Source organism: Scyliorhinus canicula, chromosome 7 (genome assembly GCF_902713615.1).
Source record: "Scyliorhinus canicula chromosome 7, sScyCan1.1, whole genome shotgun sequence".
NCBI lineage: Eukaryota > Metazoa > Chordata > Chondrichthyes > Carcharhiniformes > Scyliorhinidae > Scyliorhinus > Scyliorhinus canicula.
This window is the reverse complement of record NC_052152.1, coordinates 202,128,847-202,147,165: the sequence shown is the minus strand read 5'-3', so window position 1 is coordinate 202,147,165 and position 18,319 is coordinate 202,128,847. Positions and strand designations below refer to the sequence as shown.

General features: G+C 48.2%; 1 protein-coding gene across 1 annotated transcript in view; it reads left to right on the top strand.

Annotated features, from left to right (window-relative positions):
- Positions 1-2,852: 2,852 nt before the first annotated feature.
- The window catches only part of sdc4 (syndecan 4), a 29,507-nt gene continuing 14,040 nt past the window's right edge, over positions 2,853-18,319 (top strand). The window contains exon 1 of the mRNA XM_038803721.1: positions 2,853-3,238. Within this exon, the coding sequence (XP_038659649.1) occupies positions 3,173-3,238 (66 nt within the window). The 5' untranslated portion in view covers positions 2,853-3,172. The remainder of the gene's footprint in view (positions 3,239-18,319) is intronic.

The window sequence follows — 18,319 nt, the reverse complement described above, 5'->3', positions numbered from 1 at the left end:
TCAACCTAACAAGTCAAAGCACCATTTCACAGGAGCATTAGAAAGCAGAGTTTGAGACCCAGCCACACAAGGAGATATTAGGGCAGATGCCCAAAGCTTGGCAAAGAGTAAGGTTTTAAGAAGCAGGGCAGCACGGTAGCACAGGGGCAGCACGGTAGCACAGGGACAGCACGGTAGCACAGGGACAGCACGGTAGCACAGGGGCAGCACGGTAGCACAGGGGCAGCACGGTAGCACAGGGGCAGCACGGTAGCACAGGGGCAGCACGGTAGCACAGTTAGCACTGTGGCTTCACACACCAGGGTCCCAGGTCCAATTCCCCGCTGGGTCACTGTCTGTGCGGAGTCTGCACACTCTCCCCGGCTCTGTGTGAGTTTCCTCCGGGTGCTCCGGTTTCCTCCCAGTCCAAAGATGTGCAGTTTAGGTGGATTGGCCATGCTAAATTGCCCCTTAGTGTCCAAAAGGGTTAGGAGGGGCTATTGGGTTACGGCTTTTAACTTTTCACATCCTGATAGGACCCAGCGAGCAGGGCAGGGAGTGGGCAGCACGGTAGCACAGTGGTTAGCACTGTCGCTTCACAGCGGCAGGATCCCAGGTTCGATTCCCGGCTTGGGTCAATGTCTGTGACGTCTGCACATTCTCCCCGTGTCTTCGTTGACAGTCCCTCAGGGTTGAGGATGATTGGGGGGGGACGGGGAGGATAATTTGAAGCCTGAATAGTCCAATCCAAGAGGCAGTCTCTGCCACAGGTGCTGATGGATGAGGCGGGTAGATGGGACGCTCAGGATTCTGCACTCTTTCTGCTGTTTACTCTTGCCCTGCGCATGCTCCACTCTATGATGCTCGAGGTGGTTTGCACCTTCTCCAGTTTGTGGGTTCCAGAGCAAAAATACTTTTCACTGTACCTCGGTACACGTGACAATAAACAAATCCAATCCAATCCAATCCAAGCTGTTCCCACGTGTTGGTGGGGATGTTGCAATTATTCAGGGAAGTTTTCAGAGTGTTCAGCATTTCCTCTGCTCCCCTAGTGATCGCCTGCCACTGCAGAGCTCGGAGTAGAACACTTGTTTAGGGATCTTGTGTCGGGCATGCAGGCAATGGATGAATATAAATTCCCTTTGAACCCTCCCTGAGCCTTGGACCCCTAAATCGATGCCCCCTGGTTGTGGACCCCTCAACCAAGGGGAGGGGAGGGGGGGCGGGGGCTCCCTATCAACTCATTCTGGATCCCTCAACATTTTTTACACCTCAATTAAATCTCCCCTCAGCTTCCTTCTGCCTGAAGACGCTTACCTTAATCAGTAACTAAAATTCGTGGGGTCCAGGAAACGTGCTGATAAAAACAGAAGAGTTGTCATATTGCACCCAATTTCTCTCCATATTGGGCAGCACGGTAGCATTGTGGATAGCATAATTGCTTCACAGCTCCAGGATCCCAGGTTTGATTCCGGCTTGGGTCACTGTCTGTGCAGAGTCTGCACATCCTCCCCGTGTGTGCGTGGGTTTCCTCTGGGTGCTCCGGTTTCCTCCCACAGTTCAAAGATGTGCAGGTTAGGTGGATTGGCCATGATAAATTGCCCTTAGTGTCCAAAATTGCCCTTAGTGTTGGGTGGGGTTACTGGGTTGTGGGGATAGGGTGGAGGTGTTGACCTTGGGTAGGATGCTCTTTCCAAGAGCCGGTGCAGACTCGATGGGCCGAATGGCCTCCTTCTGCACTGCAAATTCTATGATATATGCCTCACCCGCTGAGTCCGCTTCACCCCCACCCCTAGAGTCCTCCCCCCCAACCCTCGCCCTCACCTCCACCTCCGGATCCCCCCCACCCTCACCCCCAGAGTGATCTCCCCCAACCCTCGCCCTCACCCCCACCGCAGGACCCCCCCACCCCTCCCATCCTCACCCTCGGAGTCCTCCCCCCAACCCTCACCTCCCATCCTGAGTCCCCCCCCACCCTCACCCCCCTCTCCCAGAGTCCCCCCATCCTCACCCCCCCCCCTCCCCCAACTCTCACCCCAGTAATTTCTGTTTTATTTCAGCTTTCACTTTTAACTTTTCACATCCTGATAGGATCAGGGGAGTGGGCAGCAGGGTAGCACAATGGTTAGCACTGTTGTTTCACTGCGCCGGTGACCCAGGTTCGATTCCTGGCTTGGGCCACTGTGGGGAGTCTGCACATTCTCCCCGTGTCTGCGTGGGTTTCCTCCGGGCGCTCCGGTTTCCTCCCACAAGTCCCGAAAGACGTGTTGTTAGGTGAATTGGACATTCCCCCTCCGTGTACCCGAACAGGCGCCGGAGTGTGACGACTGGGGGCTTTTCACTTCATTGCAGTGTTGATGTAAGCCTACCTGTGACACTAAAAATGATTATATTGTTATAACTGGCGTGTGACGTGAGGAAAATGCACGCGGCTGGTCCGGAATCTTTCCTCACATTCCCTCCCTTGGACTAGTCAAGCTTGAGGAGGTGAAGTCACCTCTTCCGCTTGCCTCCTCTCCCCTGCCCCCTCCCGCCAGTTTGCAGCAAGGACAATTAAATCATCAAACTTGTGTCTGCAAATGGAACTTTCTAACCTGACCCAGATGGCACAATGCCCTCTTTCTCCCCCCCCCCCCCCCCAGCCTGAGGTTTGTTTTTGTTTCTTGGAGACTAGCAAGAAAAGGGAGGGGAGGGGGGGAATGAGGAGTGGAGCCCAGCACCCTCCCCCCCCCCCCCCCCTCTGTCTCCTGGGTGCTGACGTGCTGATAATCTCTGTGTTTTCCCCACTCAATGTCGTATTGAGAAAGCGGAGTTTGCGGAAATTACGCCGTAGCTGGGAGGAGGAGGGAGCTGCTATATATAAAGCGGCAGGTTTACCCAGGGAGGCAGTCTGCTGTTTGTCGCTGCGGTCAGTTTCACCCGCTGTCAGTTTCCTCCTCCCCCCCAGTTTGTTATTTCACACGCCAACCCCGAGACGAGGAAATTGACGCCACGAAACTCGAGCAGAAAGAAAAAGCCGAAGATCGGAGCATTTAATCACAAATAGAGAGGGAGAATCGGAGTGAATAAGACACGGACTTGCGAGAGAGAGAGACAGGGAGCTGCCCGGCATGTCTTTCTGTTAAAAGAGGAGGAAAAAAAAAAGTTCAGAAAACTTTCGGAAACTTTTGAGAGAGAAAAAGCAGCAGCGAAAATGTTGAGAGTCTGCGCCCTGGTTACACTGTTCCTCTCTCTCTGCGGCGCTTCTTCAGCCAAGACGGTAAGTCCCGGGATTGGGAACATTCCCACTCTCTGGAACATCGACCCGGGGGGGGGGGGGGGGGCGTTGGAGCCGGATCCTGGAATACTCCAGGACACTAGTCTCTGGGACCTTGTCCGTTCTGCCGCCCCTCTCTTTTAATTGCAAATGTTTTAATCGACCCCCGCTGTTTAAAATCCAAACCCCCGGGGGAGGGGGGGATTCGATGTATTTTTGGAGTGAATTCCACCGTGTTGATTACAGAACGATTCCGCGGCGCCTCGTTTTAAGGGAGTTTTAATGTTTCCATAACAAGAGGCAGATTTTCAACCCCCCCATGATCTGTAGACTCTGCCCCCCCCCCCCCAAGACCTGTGCACTCTCCCCCCCCAGACCTGTACACTCCCCCCCCCCCTCGATCTGTACACTCTTTCCCCCCATCGGATCTGTACTCTTCTCCCCCCCCCCCCCCAGATCTGTACACTCTCTTCTCTCCCCCCCCCCACATCTATACTTTCTTCCCCCCCAGACCTGTACACTCTCCCCCCCTCGATCTGTACACTCTCCCCCCCCCCACACCACCAGATCTGTACACTCTTCTCCCCCCCCCCCCCCCACATCTGTACACTCTCTTCTCTTCCCCCCCCCCCCCCCCCAACATCTATACTTTCTCCCCCCCCCCGATCGGTACTCTCTTCCACCCCCTCCCCCAGATCTGTAGACCCTCTTTCCCCCCCCCCCCCCCCCCCCGTCCCGTCCAGTATCTGTTTTCACTGAAGGTTTGGAACGTGACTTTCGACACATTCGCTTTACTCTGAAACATGGGGGAGGGAGGGAGAGGAGGGTTAATGTACCGAGGGTTGGCAGTTAGAGGGGTCGCTGTCTCCCAATGCAACCTCTCTGATATCGGCAGTGCCTCTCACCTTCACCGCTCAGGGCTATGGAGCATGGGTGGACTGGTGTGAAAAGTACATGATGTTAATTACCATTTATATTATGGTCCACTTGTTTCGGTCTGAATGTCTCTCCAATAACAGTATTTTTTAAGGCAACTGTCAGAAGGTTGAAGCTTATCGCAGTCCTTAAAATCACAAATGAACCCCCCCCCCCCCCCCCCCCCACCCCGTTAACTTTCTTACTCCAATGACATCAGTCTCGCATGTTAATACACTCCCAACTGTATGGAGTTTTCCCGCTGTACAGGTTCGGTTAACATGCACTGGATTAAGTTTGTGGTAACTTTTGAGGACTGGTCGTGAAATTATTTTTATAGAGAAAAGAAAACTTGGGACATCTGGGTCAAGAGCAGAATAGGGGGAGTTGTGATTGAAAGCTTGCAGCATTAGGAGTCCATTTGGCCCATCAGACTTGTGCTGGCCTATTGGTCTGACTATCTGCCCCCCTCCCCCCCCCCCCCCTCTTTTGCCCACAGCCCTGTCACATTTATTTTTGTTTCCAATGGTTGAATTATATCTCTATGGAAAACTACAGGTTCCATTTTACCGATATTCTTGCCCCGTGAGTTGCAAGTTATTCCCTTTCACTAGTTTGGCAGTGAGATTTGAGGATGCCGATGGTGGGGGGGGGGGGGGGGGGATTGACTGGTGATATTCTGCTGTTCAGATTAGGAATCAAAATTTCAAATATCACCAGACCAATGATTCTCAAAAGATTGTTGTTCAGTCATTTGCAGAATTCCTAACTTGCAATGAATGTTATTTGTTTGGTGCTATCCCCCTTGTGAGTGGCGCCAGTCTCTTGCATTGATTCAAAAAGTCCAGGCTGGATTTAAGCTGCGCCCTGTTACCAGGAAACATGGAGGGGCTAGAGAAGATCACCCACACGTGTGATTTAACCCAAGCCTCTTGAATTTGGACTACGCTTGTTTTCATAAATTTGAGGTTACTATTCAAGCTGCACAACCATGTCTCGATAAGACTATTACTTGGGGAATGGTGGGGAAGCCTGCCCTATCGTGCATTCAAAGTAGAGGCAAGCTTTTTTGTTTTCTTTTCAATGTAAAGGCTTTTGAAAGTTGCTGTTCATTTATGTGTTAGCATTCCAGGGATTCCTATGGTTTAAAAAGTTGGGTCACGGTTGCTTGAGAGACCCTGGGATTTGTTTCCCTTCTGTGGAAAAAATTCCCGAACTAAATTGCGCTTGTAAACCAATAAGTTTTAATTAAAAGGGTTTTTCTTTCTTTTAAACTGTACACAAAAGGCCACGGCTCTGTTCTGTCGGGAGGTACAATGTAACTTTCACTGTTGCCATGTGCAAGAATGTCATTTATCACAGCCCCTAGCTGCAGTGCTTGGCAAACACATTGGAAAAGTTGATCAAAGCCTGTTTTAACGAAGGCGGTGATCTTTTCACTTTGGTAACTTCCATGGCTTTGGAAAGAATCATTACTATAAAACAGCAGCAATTGTTACATCATGATCGCTTGGATGGCAGTACCGCAGGATATTTGATTGTGATCAATACAGGATTGAACTGTTCTGCTTTGCTTTATTGTGAACTGCCGATGGTTCACATGGAGTTGACAAATTTGGTACCCTAGCCTTGCCTTTACTACTGTGACTGAACTCTCAAATGCTGCCCAAATTGGTTTTTTTTTAAGTTCGATTGTCTTAATTCTTTTTTTTAAATGCCCTGATTTACAGTAGTGAAATGACCAAGCAGGTTAAGCAACTAAACTGTAGAGGTTCTTTGTGTAATTGGAGCTGTGTTTTGGTTATTGTTGCCCAGTTGATGCTGGGATGGAATTGTAAATCTATCCCTTAAATGCCTCGGGCAAGGCACTGCACAAGAACCAATGTTTTGTTTCTGTGTGTGTGAAGTTAAAAGAAGGAGCTTGCTTTGGGGTATCTCGGAGATTCTATGCAAAACTCCTTCAGCACCAAGAAGAGAAATTCATTTTGCGATCTTGCCATGGTAACCTTTTTATTTTAAAGCATTTGATAAAAATACATCCTCTTTAAGGGAAGGCGATCCCAGGGGTAAATCATACTTTGAAACAAACTGCCTTGCACTCCTCCTGAAGGAACATCTATCCACAGACATCATTTTGCAAAGCATAAACTGCCCATTGCTTACTGAATCCGTAGAAGCCTTTGAAAGTGTGCCAAATTTCACCAAAATTTCACCGGATTAAAGGGGTTAAATTGTGAGTAAAGTACTCGAACTGAGCTTGTGTTCCCTCGTGTGGCGAAGATTAAAGGGGTGAGCTGATGATTAAGGGATTTGATAAATTTATCTCTCGCTCGCTCATCCAGAACAAGGCAATATAACATTGGAACCAGGGTAACATCAGAGTGCAGTTCACACAAAAGGCAATCAAATTCTCTGCTGTCCTCCCAAAGAAAGTCTGCTGCTGGCAAATAGATGCAAGGATATTATGGCATCAAGGTGGAGGCAGCCACGATCTAACGGAATGCTGGGTGGTGGAATGGCGGCCTCCTGTTTGAGTTCTAGCGGATTTAATGCAGCCATCCAATCAAGGGGTTCAGCCAAAGTATCAAAGTTGTCAGTAGATTGTCAGATCTCGGAGGATAATTCCAGCCTGTGATTTCTGTATTACATCAGCTTTAATAATCGGTGTTGTTTGCAGGACATGTTATTTTGGATGCTCCCATCAAATTCCTAATTTTTGTTTTTAACATTTTGAATTAAACCTAGGCAATGAAGCACTTTCATCGTCCCAAGTTGTTTTTGCAATGTGACTTTTGAGTGCTATTGTCAGAGAAAGACTTGCGTCTCTATAGCAAATTTTCACAACCACAGGGTATCCTCAATCACTTTACATCTGTAATGTAGAACACGCGGCATCCGATTTACACCCAGCTGCAATGTGATAGCACCTTGGGTATCTTTTCTAAATTTTGAGTGGTCGATTATTGACCAGGAGGAGTCTGGGGAGAACATCCATTGCTCTGCATTGGATCTGATCCCACTCGCCAGAGATGGTGGATTTTCTTCTCGGCCTGCATCACACACCAGGGAAGTGATCGCAATCTTCCAAACCAAAACCCTGTGCAGTACTTGAGCAGCACTGGATAGAGGCGAAGCTTCAGAAGAACTTCACACTTCTTCCCCTGCAGTGAAATGCCACAAAGCTTGTTTCAGATTCCAGCATCTGCAGTCATTTGCTTTTATAAAAGATTAACGTGCCCTGGCATTCAAACCAAGGTCCATGCTTGTATTGTCTCCATTATAACCAATGCAAGTAGCTTTGCTGAAAATAGGCCCTCGTGTAACAGCTAGGCAAGCACCAGAGTTCCTTCAGGAATATCTGTTGCAGATCTCCACTGTGAAATTAATGCAATGGTGGCTCTTAAACTAATTGAGTCAGGAATAGGAAAGTGGATGCAATTCAGTGAAGGTCTGCTTCTGGCGAAGGGAACTCTCTTCCTTGCATTTTTTTTGTTTCTCCCAGTATTTATCCAGTTCCCTTTTTGAAAGCTACTATTGAATCTGTGTTCGCTATCTGGCAGTGCAATCCAAATCCTAACCACGTGTTACATTAAAAATTTTCCTCGAGTCATCTTGGGTTCTTTGCCAATCTCTGCATGCTTTGGTTATTGACTAATCACCCATTGGATACTGTTCCTCTTTATTTACTCTATCCAGTACCCTATCTGAATTTAACTTTGACCTTTTCTACTCTTGAGGAGAACAGGCCAAGCTGCTTTGGTTGATCATTACCTGTTCCTGTTATTGGTGCAATTGTCCCCTGCCCCTGATGAAACCTATATTTGTTTTTATTAAGCTTTTGATGGTCTCTTGATATCTCCTTGTGAGGCAGTGTTTTGCCCTGATTTCATAGAATCATGGAATTTACAGTGCAGAAGGAGGCCATTTGGCCCATCGAGTCTGCACTGGCCCTTGGAAAGAGCACCCTACCCAAGCCCACACCTTCACCCTCTCCCCGTAACACAGTAACCCCACCCAACCCCTTTGGACACTAAGGGCAATTTAGCATGGCCAATCCACCTAACCTGCACATCTTTGGACTGTGGGAGGAAACCGGAGCACCCGGAGGAAACCCATACAGACACTGGGAGAAGGTGCAGACTCCGCACACAGTGACCCACGCCAGGAATCAAACCTGGGACCCTGGAGCTGTGAAGCAACTGTGCTAACCATTATGCTACCATGTTGCCCCCGTGCAGGATTTATGTTCCTGTAAAGCATCTTAATGTCCTTTGTTTTGTTAATGTTGCTCTTGGGGCCCTTGGGAGCACACAGCAGCTCACAGAGTGTGCCTGCCACTGAATGATGAGGCACCGGGTCTCTTCTCCCCCCCCCCCCCCCCCCCCCTCACTAGTACAAGTGAAAGCATGTCTCCTAATCCTGTGGCCAAGTGTCAGAGAGTCCAGACTGTTGTTCTGTGCCAGTCAGTCCCAATATTGTAATATGATGAGCATTGCAGAAATGCTTGTCCACGTGTCAGCTTTTTAAAAAAGTAATTAGTCTGTTTCACAGTCCCCCATGAGTGCATTTTAAAACCAATGCCCTGGCTGACACAGCTAGGTGGAAAGGGTAACTTTCGGAGTACATGGCATGGGGTTACGGTCAACTTGTTTTTTTGTGCAATTCAAAGTGAAAGATTGTAGCAATAATGGTTGGCAAGTGGGGGCGTTGGGTCTGTACAGAGGTATTGATTCAGGCTGCGGTCCGAGGATTGGTCTCGCATGTATGGATGTTTGTCAGGGTCCATTTGAATTCCATCTCGAAATGGCCCCTCCTGAAGGGACATTGATATCTCCATTCTTTTACTTGATAATGAGCCTGGATATTTGTGGGTAGCTACTCTTGTATACAAAGCCTTTGATGCAACTTTGGGATCTCCCCAATTGCGATAATCAAAACCTGCTTCTGATCCATGACAAAAATACTCTCCAACCCCAAGGGACGGAAGGGGGGGGGGGAGGTTTAACATCTTGGGCATAGATCTTCGTGAGAACTGTAACATATATCTAATCAACCTTCTCCATTCTTTTGAAAAATGGGCAAATGAAAACCAGGTTGTTCAAAAGCTGATTGTGCGACATAATGAGAGAGATGGGGGGGGGTGAATGAGAGAGACGGGGGAAAAACCCACATGAAAATGAAACTCGCTATTGTCACAAGTAGGCTTCAAATGAAGTTACTGTGAAAAGCCCCTAGTCTCCACATTCTGGCACCTGTTCGGGGAGGCTGGTACGGGAATTGAACCATGCTGCTGGCCTGCCTTGGTCTGCTTTCAAAGCCAGCGATTTAGGCCTGTGCTAAACCAGCCCCTTCATGTGAATAGGAACAAGAGGAGGCCATTCCGACCCTTGCGCTCATCCCACCATTCAATTGGATCTTAACGATCCAATAACATTGCCTGTCTAGTTTCCTGACTTCGCATACCTTTGCCGAAAAAGAATGTGGCTGGATTTTAAAAATGAGAAAGGTGGCCCAGGTGAACACCGCCTCCGCTAAAAGCTTGCTACTTGACAGGCTTCCAAATTGCCTGCTCTGTGCTTACACATGAACTCTACAAGGAGTTACAGCAACCAGTAGCCATGAGCAGCAGAATCTCCAGGCTAACCACACTCTCTGGGTACAGAACTGAGTCAGTGCCCCCCACCATCAACCTGTCCAGTGTTGGGTAAAGCTGAACTTGTGACTTATACTTGTGTCGCTATGCACGTTGGGTGTGGGTGTATTTTCCCACTTGTGGTCGCAATGATGTTGTGGCTTTCCACAATAGACAACTTCATTGACTTGTCAATCTTTTGGATGTTTTGAGGTGGTTACCTGAGGTGTGATTGATGTAGAGCAGGAGCTCTCTCACGGGCGCGATTTTGCGTTTTATTTTACTACACATAAATGATTTGCATTATATTATACTTCAGGATGTCTCCAAAAGTGCTTTACAACCAATTAAATGCTTTGGAAATAAAAGCTGAGAATTCTGGTAGGCGAGTCAGTCAGCATCTGTGGAGAGTGACAAAGCTGAGGTTTGAGATCGTTACTTTATGTTGCAAAAGACCAGTGACTATTGTGATGCAGGCAAGTCTTATTGTCCACATCTCAAACAGCAGTGAGATAAATTGCCAAAGTATTAGTTGAGGTACACAATTGGCCAGAACACACACGTTTCCCTGCTTTTCTTCAAAATTAGCACCATTGGATCCTTTGTATCTGGTTGAAGAGGCAGACCAGGCCTCGGTTAAAGTCCCATCCAAGGGAAGATATTTTGGGTAGTGCAGCACTACTTCTGTATTGCACTGGAGTTTCAGCCTGGGTATGTTCCAGTTTCTGGAGTGAAAATTGAACCTGTGCCCTTCTGCCCCAGAGGTGAGAGCTGCCCAGTGTATTTGACAGTCTATTGTGTAGTGAAATGCAATGTTGTGCCTGTCCCAGTAGTTTTGTACCTCTGCATGGCGGCACTGGGCTCACAAGAAGTGCCCATTGACCCGTTCTGGTGAGGCTGGCTGAGTTGCTCTGCCAGGGGCACAGTGGGTCATGTCAAGGTGGGTGGCGTGCCTTGGTTCAAACATGGGCAAAGCGCTGAATCGCAGAGGTGAGAGTGACTACCCTTGACAACCACAAAGCATTTGACCGAATATGGCATCAAGGAGCCCGAGCAAAGCTAGAGTCAATGGGAATCGGGGGTGGGGGGGAACTCTCCACTGGTTAGTCATACCTGAAGTGGGGATGTTCGCTGATGTTCAGCGCCATTCGCGACTCCTCGGATACTAAAGTAATGTCCAAAGCAGCATTTATGCCACACGTGTGTCAGGCAATGACCATCTCCAAAAAGGGGATCTTGCCATCATCTCTTGACATTCATTGGCATTACCATTGCTGAGTCCCCCACTATCAACATCCTTGTGGTTACTATTGACCCAAAACTAAATTGGACTAGCCATATGAATACTGTGGCTACCAGAGAGGGTGAAAGGCTGGGAATCCTGCAGCGACTGACTTGTGCCTGGCGACAGTTAGGAGTGTCAGGAATACTCCACTTGCCTGGAGGAGTGCTGTTCCAACAGCACTAGTTTGTTACCCCTCTACAACTGACGGACAGTGGCAGCCGTGTGTGCCATCTACAAGATGCAGTGCAGGAACTCCCCAAGGTTTCTTAGGCAGCACCTTCCTGGAATCCCCTCCCTAACAGCACAGTGGGAGTACCTACACCACACGAACTGCAGCGGCTCAAGAAGGCAGCTCGCCGCCACCTTCTGATGGGTCTAGCCAGCAATCCCATAAATTAATATATCGCACTGGCTTTGTGAAACTAGTCTGAACCAGATAATCTGCTCACCCTCCCTCCCCACCCCTCAAGTTTTCTCCAGTAGACACGTAGACTTCTTTTTGAGCTGTTGCTATCAGAGAGACCTGGTGCTATTTACAGAGTCCGATCCAATGCAGGATGTCCCTCCTAAATTAAACATAGTCTGCACTGGCTGTGCTTTCAGTTGGAAGGCTTGTTCCCTGTCGGTGCTTCGCTGCTTTTGAACTAGGCTGTTGGGATTTGCAAAGCTTGTGTATTTCGGCCTGGACAGGTAGCATTCTATTGAATATTTTTGATATGTGTTAATTAGGATGCATTGGGCTGGTGGATGTATTGGGCTCTGTGATTTGTGTCTCGCAACACCACCCTGCTGAGTTTTAATTTGTTCTTGCTCATTTGGATTGAGGGGTCCATATATTGACCCTGCTTGCTCCCGAGTGGATTCCCAGTCTAGTCAGAAGTGGGCTATTGGCCTGGACCCCTGGGTTAGGGCAGATGGGATCAAGCCAGCCTGTATAGCAGTGTTTTTCAAAATGTTTTTGCGCGGACCCATTTTTACCAACCGGCCGACCTTCGCGACCCACGCCGGCTGACCTTCGCGACCCACGCCGGCTGACCTGCGCGACCCACCATTTTCTCTTGCCTTGTTTGTTGCTGGAAATGGTTTTGGGTCCTTTTGGCCCCCCCCAACTTGTAAAAAAAGGCTGCGACCATATTTTTAAAATGTGGCCGCACTGCACATGCGTGCCCGATCATCGGTGCGCATGCGCGTAGATTTCCGCATGCGCACCGATGACCGGGCACACATGGGCAGTACGGCCAAATTTTAAAAATCTGTTCCTGGCCATTTTGAAAGCTGCTTGCAGCCGGCATTATTAAAAGCCGGCTGTTGCGCGCGGATTTGCATGATCGGGAGCGCCACGACGGAGGGCTCCGCGACCCTCCCGACACCCGCCTGCGATCCACCCGCGGGTCGCGCCTCCTGGGTTTGACTGCCTGCTGTATATGATGCCTGGCAAAAACACGACTTGGCTTATATCCTGTGGCCTCTCCTGATTGACCAGCTGACTATCACTGGGCTGGAAATCCAAAAGATTAGCCTCTCGGACGCAACAAAGTAGAAGGACTGTGTAAATCTTCAGAAGATGGTCCTTAACAGAAATCCTACGGTGCTTCCATAGTATGGTTGGTTCAGATGGGGTTTTTAAAATTAATTAACAGAGTTGTTGCATGTCTTCACCACACAAGGAGTCGCAGATTGTAGTCGAGCCTTTTCTATCCTGAGACTATAAAACATTTTTTGTTTTTTTTTCTCTTCCTCCAGTAACAGTACTTTTGGCACTGACTCCAATTTCTTGCATGCTAGACCCTCAGGCTGGAGTGTCTCACCCTCCTACCAGCAGCCTTGAGCTGTTTTCTTTGTTTTATAGGTATCAAAGTACCTCTTCAGAACAGGGAGTGGCTGCAAAACATTCCTGCACCAGAATGCATTAGGGCAGCAAATCCTTCCAACATTTTAATATTGCTAAATATCCTCTTATTGATGGCTGTGTCCATGCTGCTGTTGTTTATAATGGACTGCACGATACAGCATCCCTTACCTCTTTGCTTTACGGTGTGGAAAATGCAAACTTGTAGGTTTGTTTCAGTAACCTCCCAAATGGAAGAGATTTGATGTGTTTTTTTAAAAATATCTCCATGTGCCACTTGTACCCAGAGACACAACATCTCCCTCCCACTTCATTTCCCCCATCCTCTCTCCTGACTGTCTTTTGTGAGCTGAATTCTCACACTGGGACTGGCACAGATGCATTATTGTCAAGCCACTGCTAGTTATTTGAAACGAAAACCGAAAACGCTGGGCGCTCTCAGCAGGTCTGACTGCATCTGTGTGAGAGAGGACGGAGATAACATTTTTGTCTGGGTGACTCTGTCAAAGCTGAGTCGTTTTGAGTTTGCTGACAAATTAGGTTACTTGGCTGAGGGGGAAGAGGCAAAGCATCATGTGAATGCTATCAAGCTAAATGACATGGGGCCCTTAACTAAGGGTAGTATTTTGAATCCCGGCTCTGGGTCACTGTCCGTGTGGAGTTTGCACATTCTCCCCGTGTCTGCCTGGGTTTCACCCCCACAACCCAAAGATGTACAGGGTAGGTGGATTGGCCACGTTAAAATGCCCCTTAATTGGAAAAAAAATAATTGGGGACTCTAAATTTATATTTAAAAAAAAAGTAAGGGTAGTACGGTAGCACAATGGTTAGCACTGTTGCTTCACAATGCCAGTGTCCCAGGTTCGATTCCCGGCTTAGGTCACTGTCTGAGCGGGGTCTGCGCGTTCTCCCCGTGTCTGTGTGGGTTTCCTCCGGTTTCCTCCCACAAGTCTCGAAAGATGTGCTTATTAGATGAATTGGACATCCTGAATTCTCCCTCTGTGTACCCGAGCAGGCGCTGGAGTATGACGACTAGGGGATTTTCACAGTAACTTAATTGGAGTGTTAATGTAAGCCTACTTGTGACAATAATAAATATTATTATTGATGATGGTTTAGGGACACTGGTCATTGGCTTGAGTTTACACACCTGAGATCACCTGCGGGAGGGGTGGGGGGCATGATGTTGCCACTAGGTGTGCTGTAGGGAAGGGGTAAGAGGTGGGACAGGCCATCCAATTTTGTACCCTTGATTTTTAAATGTATTCCAGAAAGAAACTTTTTTTTTCTCTTTTGAGGACAATCAAGGTGAAGAGGCTATATGGAACTTGAGCCTCTTAAATCACAACCCCCTCAGTGCCTGGCAGATGTTTTGAAACTCTGCCTGGGAGTCGCTGCCTCCCGTTCCCTCCCAGCCCCCACCATTGTCCTCTGTTTCATGTGTAAATAATATGAATGTCGAAACAATTGTCGAGCAAAACAAAGGAGATTGGAATGACAGCCAAGTTTTTTTTTAGGAACAGCGATTTGAAGGCCTCATTGACCCTTTGGCTGCTAAAAAGGCTTTTGTCACATTTTGCAGCGAGTAACCAGGGCAAGAATCAAGGTGGAGTTCTGTTGTTTTTCTCCTTTGAGGAGTAAGGCCTCTGAGGGAGGAGCTTTCAACCAACACTGAAAACATTAGAAATTGAGAGAAATTTGATGAAGTAAAAGGAACGACTGGAACCCGTTCCCTTGGGAATAGACAAAATATCCAAAGTTTCTGGCCAGCATTTATAGATCAACTAAACAACTAGATTGTTCAGTCAAATTGGCTGCAACATTATGACACTTCCAATGCTTGGGGACACCTTGCAGTGGTGAAAGGTGCTATGAAAGAGTTTCCCTCTCTGCCCTCCGCCACTGTGCTATGACCGTGCTACTCCCAGGAATCTTGGGGCCACCCTTGGGTCTTTGATCTATCGGGAAGAACGGTTGGTGTGAAAAGATGTCATGAGTCACTAGTGCAAATCTCCAGTCTGGCACTTCACATTCCCCTGTCGGTGCCAACTCTCCTCGAAATGCCAAGACCAGCAGGTCTTTTTTTAAAAATGGTTAAAAGCCTTCGGATGTAGTGAAGATGTGCAATTTACTATCGTTGGAAAAACTGTCAAGATCCATGAGACCGCACAAGTCGGTTGATCCCTAACGGGCTTTATTGGCAACTTTTGACCCCCTTGACGTTTTGTTTGGTCATTGAATGCACTGCCTGCTGATTTAAGATTAATGGTGCCTCTGAGGACACCATAGCAGTCATTAATTCCTCCCCCTCTGCGATCAAACCTGCCTCCATCCGCTGTGACTGGGTACAGATCCTAGCCCATCTCTCGCTCATTCTCTCTGGTACTTTTATGCAGTCATTTCAGGTCAGACATTTTTGTTAGATCGCTGCCCCATACTGACAGCGGAACCAATGAGATTTGACATGCCCTGCTGGTTTCTGCTGCCTATGGGATAACCACTTCTCTCAACGCGGTCTGGCCCATATTCTCACTTTAAGTTGGTGGGCCATTGAGTTGTAATGAAGTTTGTTGACTCGTTTTTGACAGGTTGACTCCCTTTTTCTTCTTCTGCTTTGGATCCTAACTGACCGGCCATTCTACCCATCCCCAGCCTGTCGTGTGATTCGATTATTTAACCAGCCAGTTTTATTACTATTGCCAAAACGTGCACTTCAGAAATGGTCAAAGTGTTTGCAACTAAGATTGTTTGTCGTTTTGTTAGCACTGTTTTGGGAACCTAAATATTCTGGTGCATAGGAAACTCTCCTAACAACATGCACTTATGTAGCACCGGTTTTTAATGTAGTAAAAATATCCCACTTTGCTCCAGCGGAAGGTTTTCAAACAAAATCTGCCACCTGAGCCATGCAGAGGTATTGGGCAAGGTCATAGAATCACTACAGTACAGAAGGAGGCTGTTTGGCCCATTGAGTCTGCGCCAACTTGGGCGGCACGGTGGCCAAGTGGTTAGCACAACCGCCTCACAGCGCTGAGGTCCCAGGTTCGATCCCGGCTCTGGGTCACTGTCTGTGTGGAGTTTGCACATTCTCCCCGTGTCTGCGTGGGTTTCGCCCCCTCAACCCAAAAATGTGCAGAGTAGGTTGATTGGCCACGCTAAATTGCCCCTTAATTGGAAAAAAATAATTGGGTAATCTAAATTTATATAAAAAAAAAAGAGTCTGCGCCAACTCTCTGAACGAGCATCCTACCTTGACCCCATAACCCCCCCTAACCTTTTGGACACTTAAGGGGCAATTTAGCATGGCCATTCCGCCTAACCTGCACACTTTTGGACTGTGGGAGGAAACCGGTGCACCCGAAGGAAACCCACGCAGAGACTGGGAGAAAGTGCAGACTCCACACACAGTCACCCCAGGGCCGGAATTGAACCCATGTCCCTGGCGCTGTGAGGCAGCAGGGACACTTTGCCACCGTCCCGCCACGGCTGAACTGCGGTACACCCCCCCCCCCCCCCCCCCCCCCCCCCGCCGCATGTTTCCCAGCAGTGTGGGGTGAATTCAATGTTGGCCGGCAACAGGACCAGATGGCCCTACCAGGCGCCTCCTGCCGCCAAGACGCAACACCGGGAGGCCAGGGAATCTCTCCCATCAGAACAGGTGATGAACGTCTTTGAAGTGTGCGGGGGTAAGAGAAAGAAGCAGCAGCGTAGGGTCTAGGCAGCTGAAGATGCAGCTGTTAGTGATAGTGATGAAAATTGCGAGTGCTGCGATATTTAAAGAGTTAGAGCGGGGAGGATTGAGGCGATGGAGAGATTTGTAAATGGATGTTTATCGGCTAGTCCTGGAAGTAGCTGCAACATACTTTGAATTCTGAATCAGCATGGCATGAGTAAAAGGGAGCTGAGAGATGTTTATGCAGAAGGTTTATTATGTAGAATTAGACTGTTCAAACTGAGTCACCTGGAGACAAGAGGCAATATTAGTAAACATAGAACATACAGTGCAGAAGGAGGCCATTTGGCCCATCTAGTCTGCAACGACCCAATTAAGCCCTCAATTCCATTCTATCCCCCTAACCTCCCAAACCCAATAACCCCTCCTACCTTTTTGGACACTAAGGGCAATTTAGCATGGCCAATCCACCTAACCTGCACATCTTTGGACTGGGAGGAAACCGGAGCATCCGGAGGAAACCCACGCAGACACGGGGAGAACGTGCAGACTCCGCACAGACAGTGACCCAGCAGGGAATCGAACCTGGGACCCTGGCGCGGTGAAGCCACAGTGCTAACCACTATGCTACCATAGTGCCCAAAACTTGTCGTACTAAAGGGTGCAAGGAAATTGTATCGAAGTTGGTGACTCCATTGGGGAGCCAGCACCTCCAAAATCGGCATCTTCCAAATGAAAACTTGTCATTTTAGTGCTGCTAAGATTTCTGCAGATGGGAGAAAATCTTTTGTGTATCTGCGTTGCTGGATGGTCTTGAACACCAATCTTGGACTGCGCCCAGAAGTTGCAAGTTCAGACTTGAAGGATCAGGAGACTATTGCGTGATCAAGGTTGAAACTGAGAATAGTGGAGTCACTCCCCATATTCTTGGCTCAGATGGAGTAGAAATGCTCTAATTATTGGTTTATTTCTACTCCCTTGGTATTGTGAAAGGGCCCAGTGTAGTATCCACCCCTCTAACTTTTGCAGCAAACAACAAAACTGGGAGTGGTTTTGGAAGGTGCCAAGATTTGGGTCATCATCTCTCCCTTTCTTTGTTGCGACAGAACGACCCGTACATTGATCAGCGAGCGAGAAGTCTGTAAAATTGGCTTGTGTGCAAGGACTGAGTTGCTTGGCTGGAAGGAGCTGTTGTGTCTGGGTTATACCATCTAGTTTTCTTCTTGTAATAATAATAATATAATCTTTATTATTGTCACAAGTAGGCTTACATTAACACTGCAATGAAGTTACTGTGAAAATCCCCTAGTCGCCACATTTCGGCACCTGTTCGGGTACAGAGAGGAAGAATTCAGAATGTCCAATTCACCTAACAGCACGTCTTTCGGGACTTGTGGGAAGAAACCGGAGCACCCGGAGGAAACCCACGCAGTCACGGGGAGAACGTGCAGACTCTGCTCCCAAACCGGGAATCGAACCTGGGACCCTGGCGCTGTGAAGCAACAGGGCTAACCACTGTGCTATCATGCTGCCCATTCCAACCTGGAATAATTGTGATGGAGATTGAGGGGTTGTTTAAGGCGCTGACAAAACTTGAGATCTGCAGAACCCCACCTCCCCAAAAAAAATAATGCAGTAAATGCAACAAGATGTGGAATGTTCTAGAATCTGTCTTTTTTGTTTCGTTGGTTCAAGATCTCCTCCATTTGGTACCCTTCAAATCCCTGATG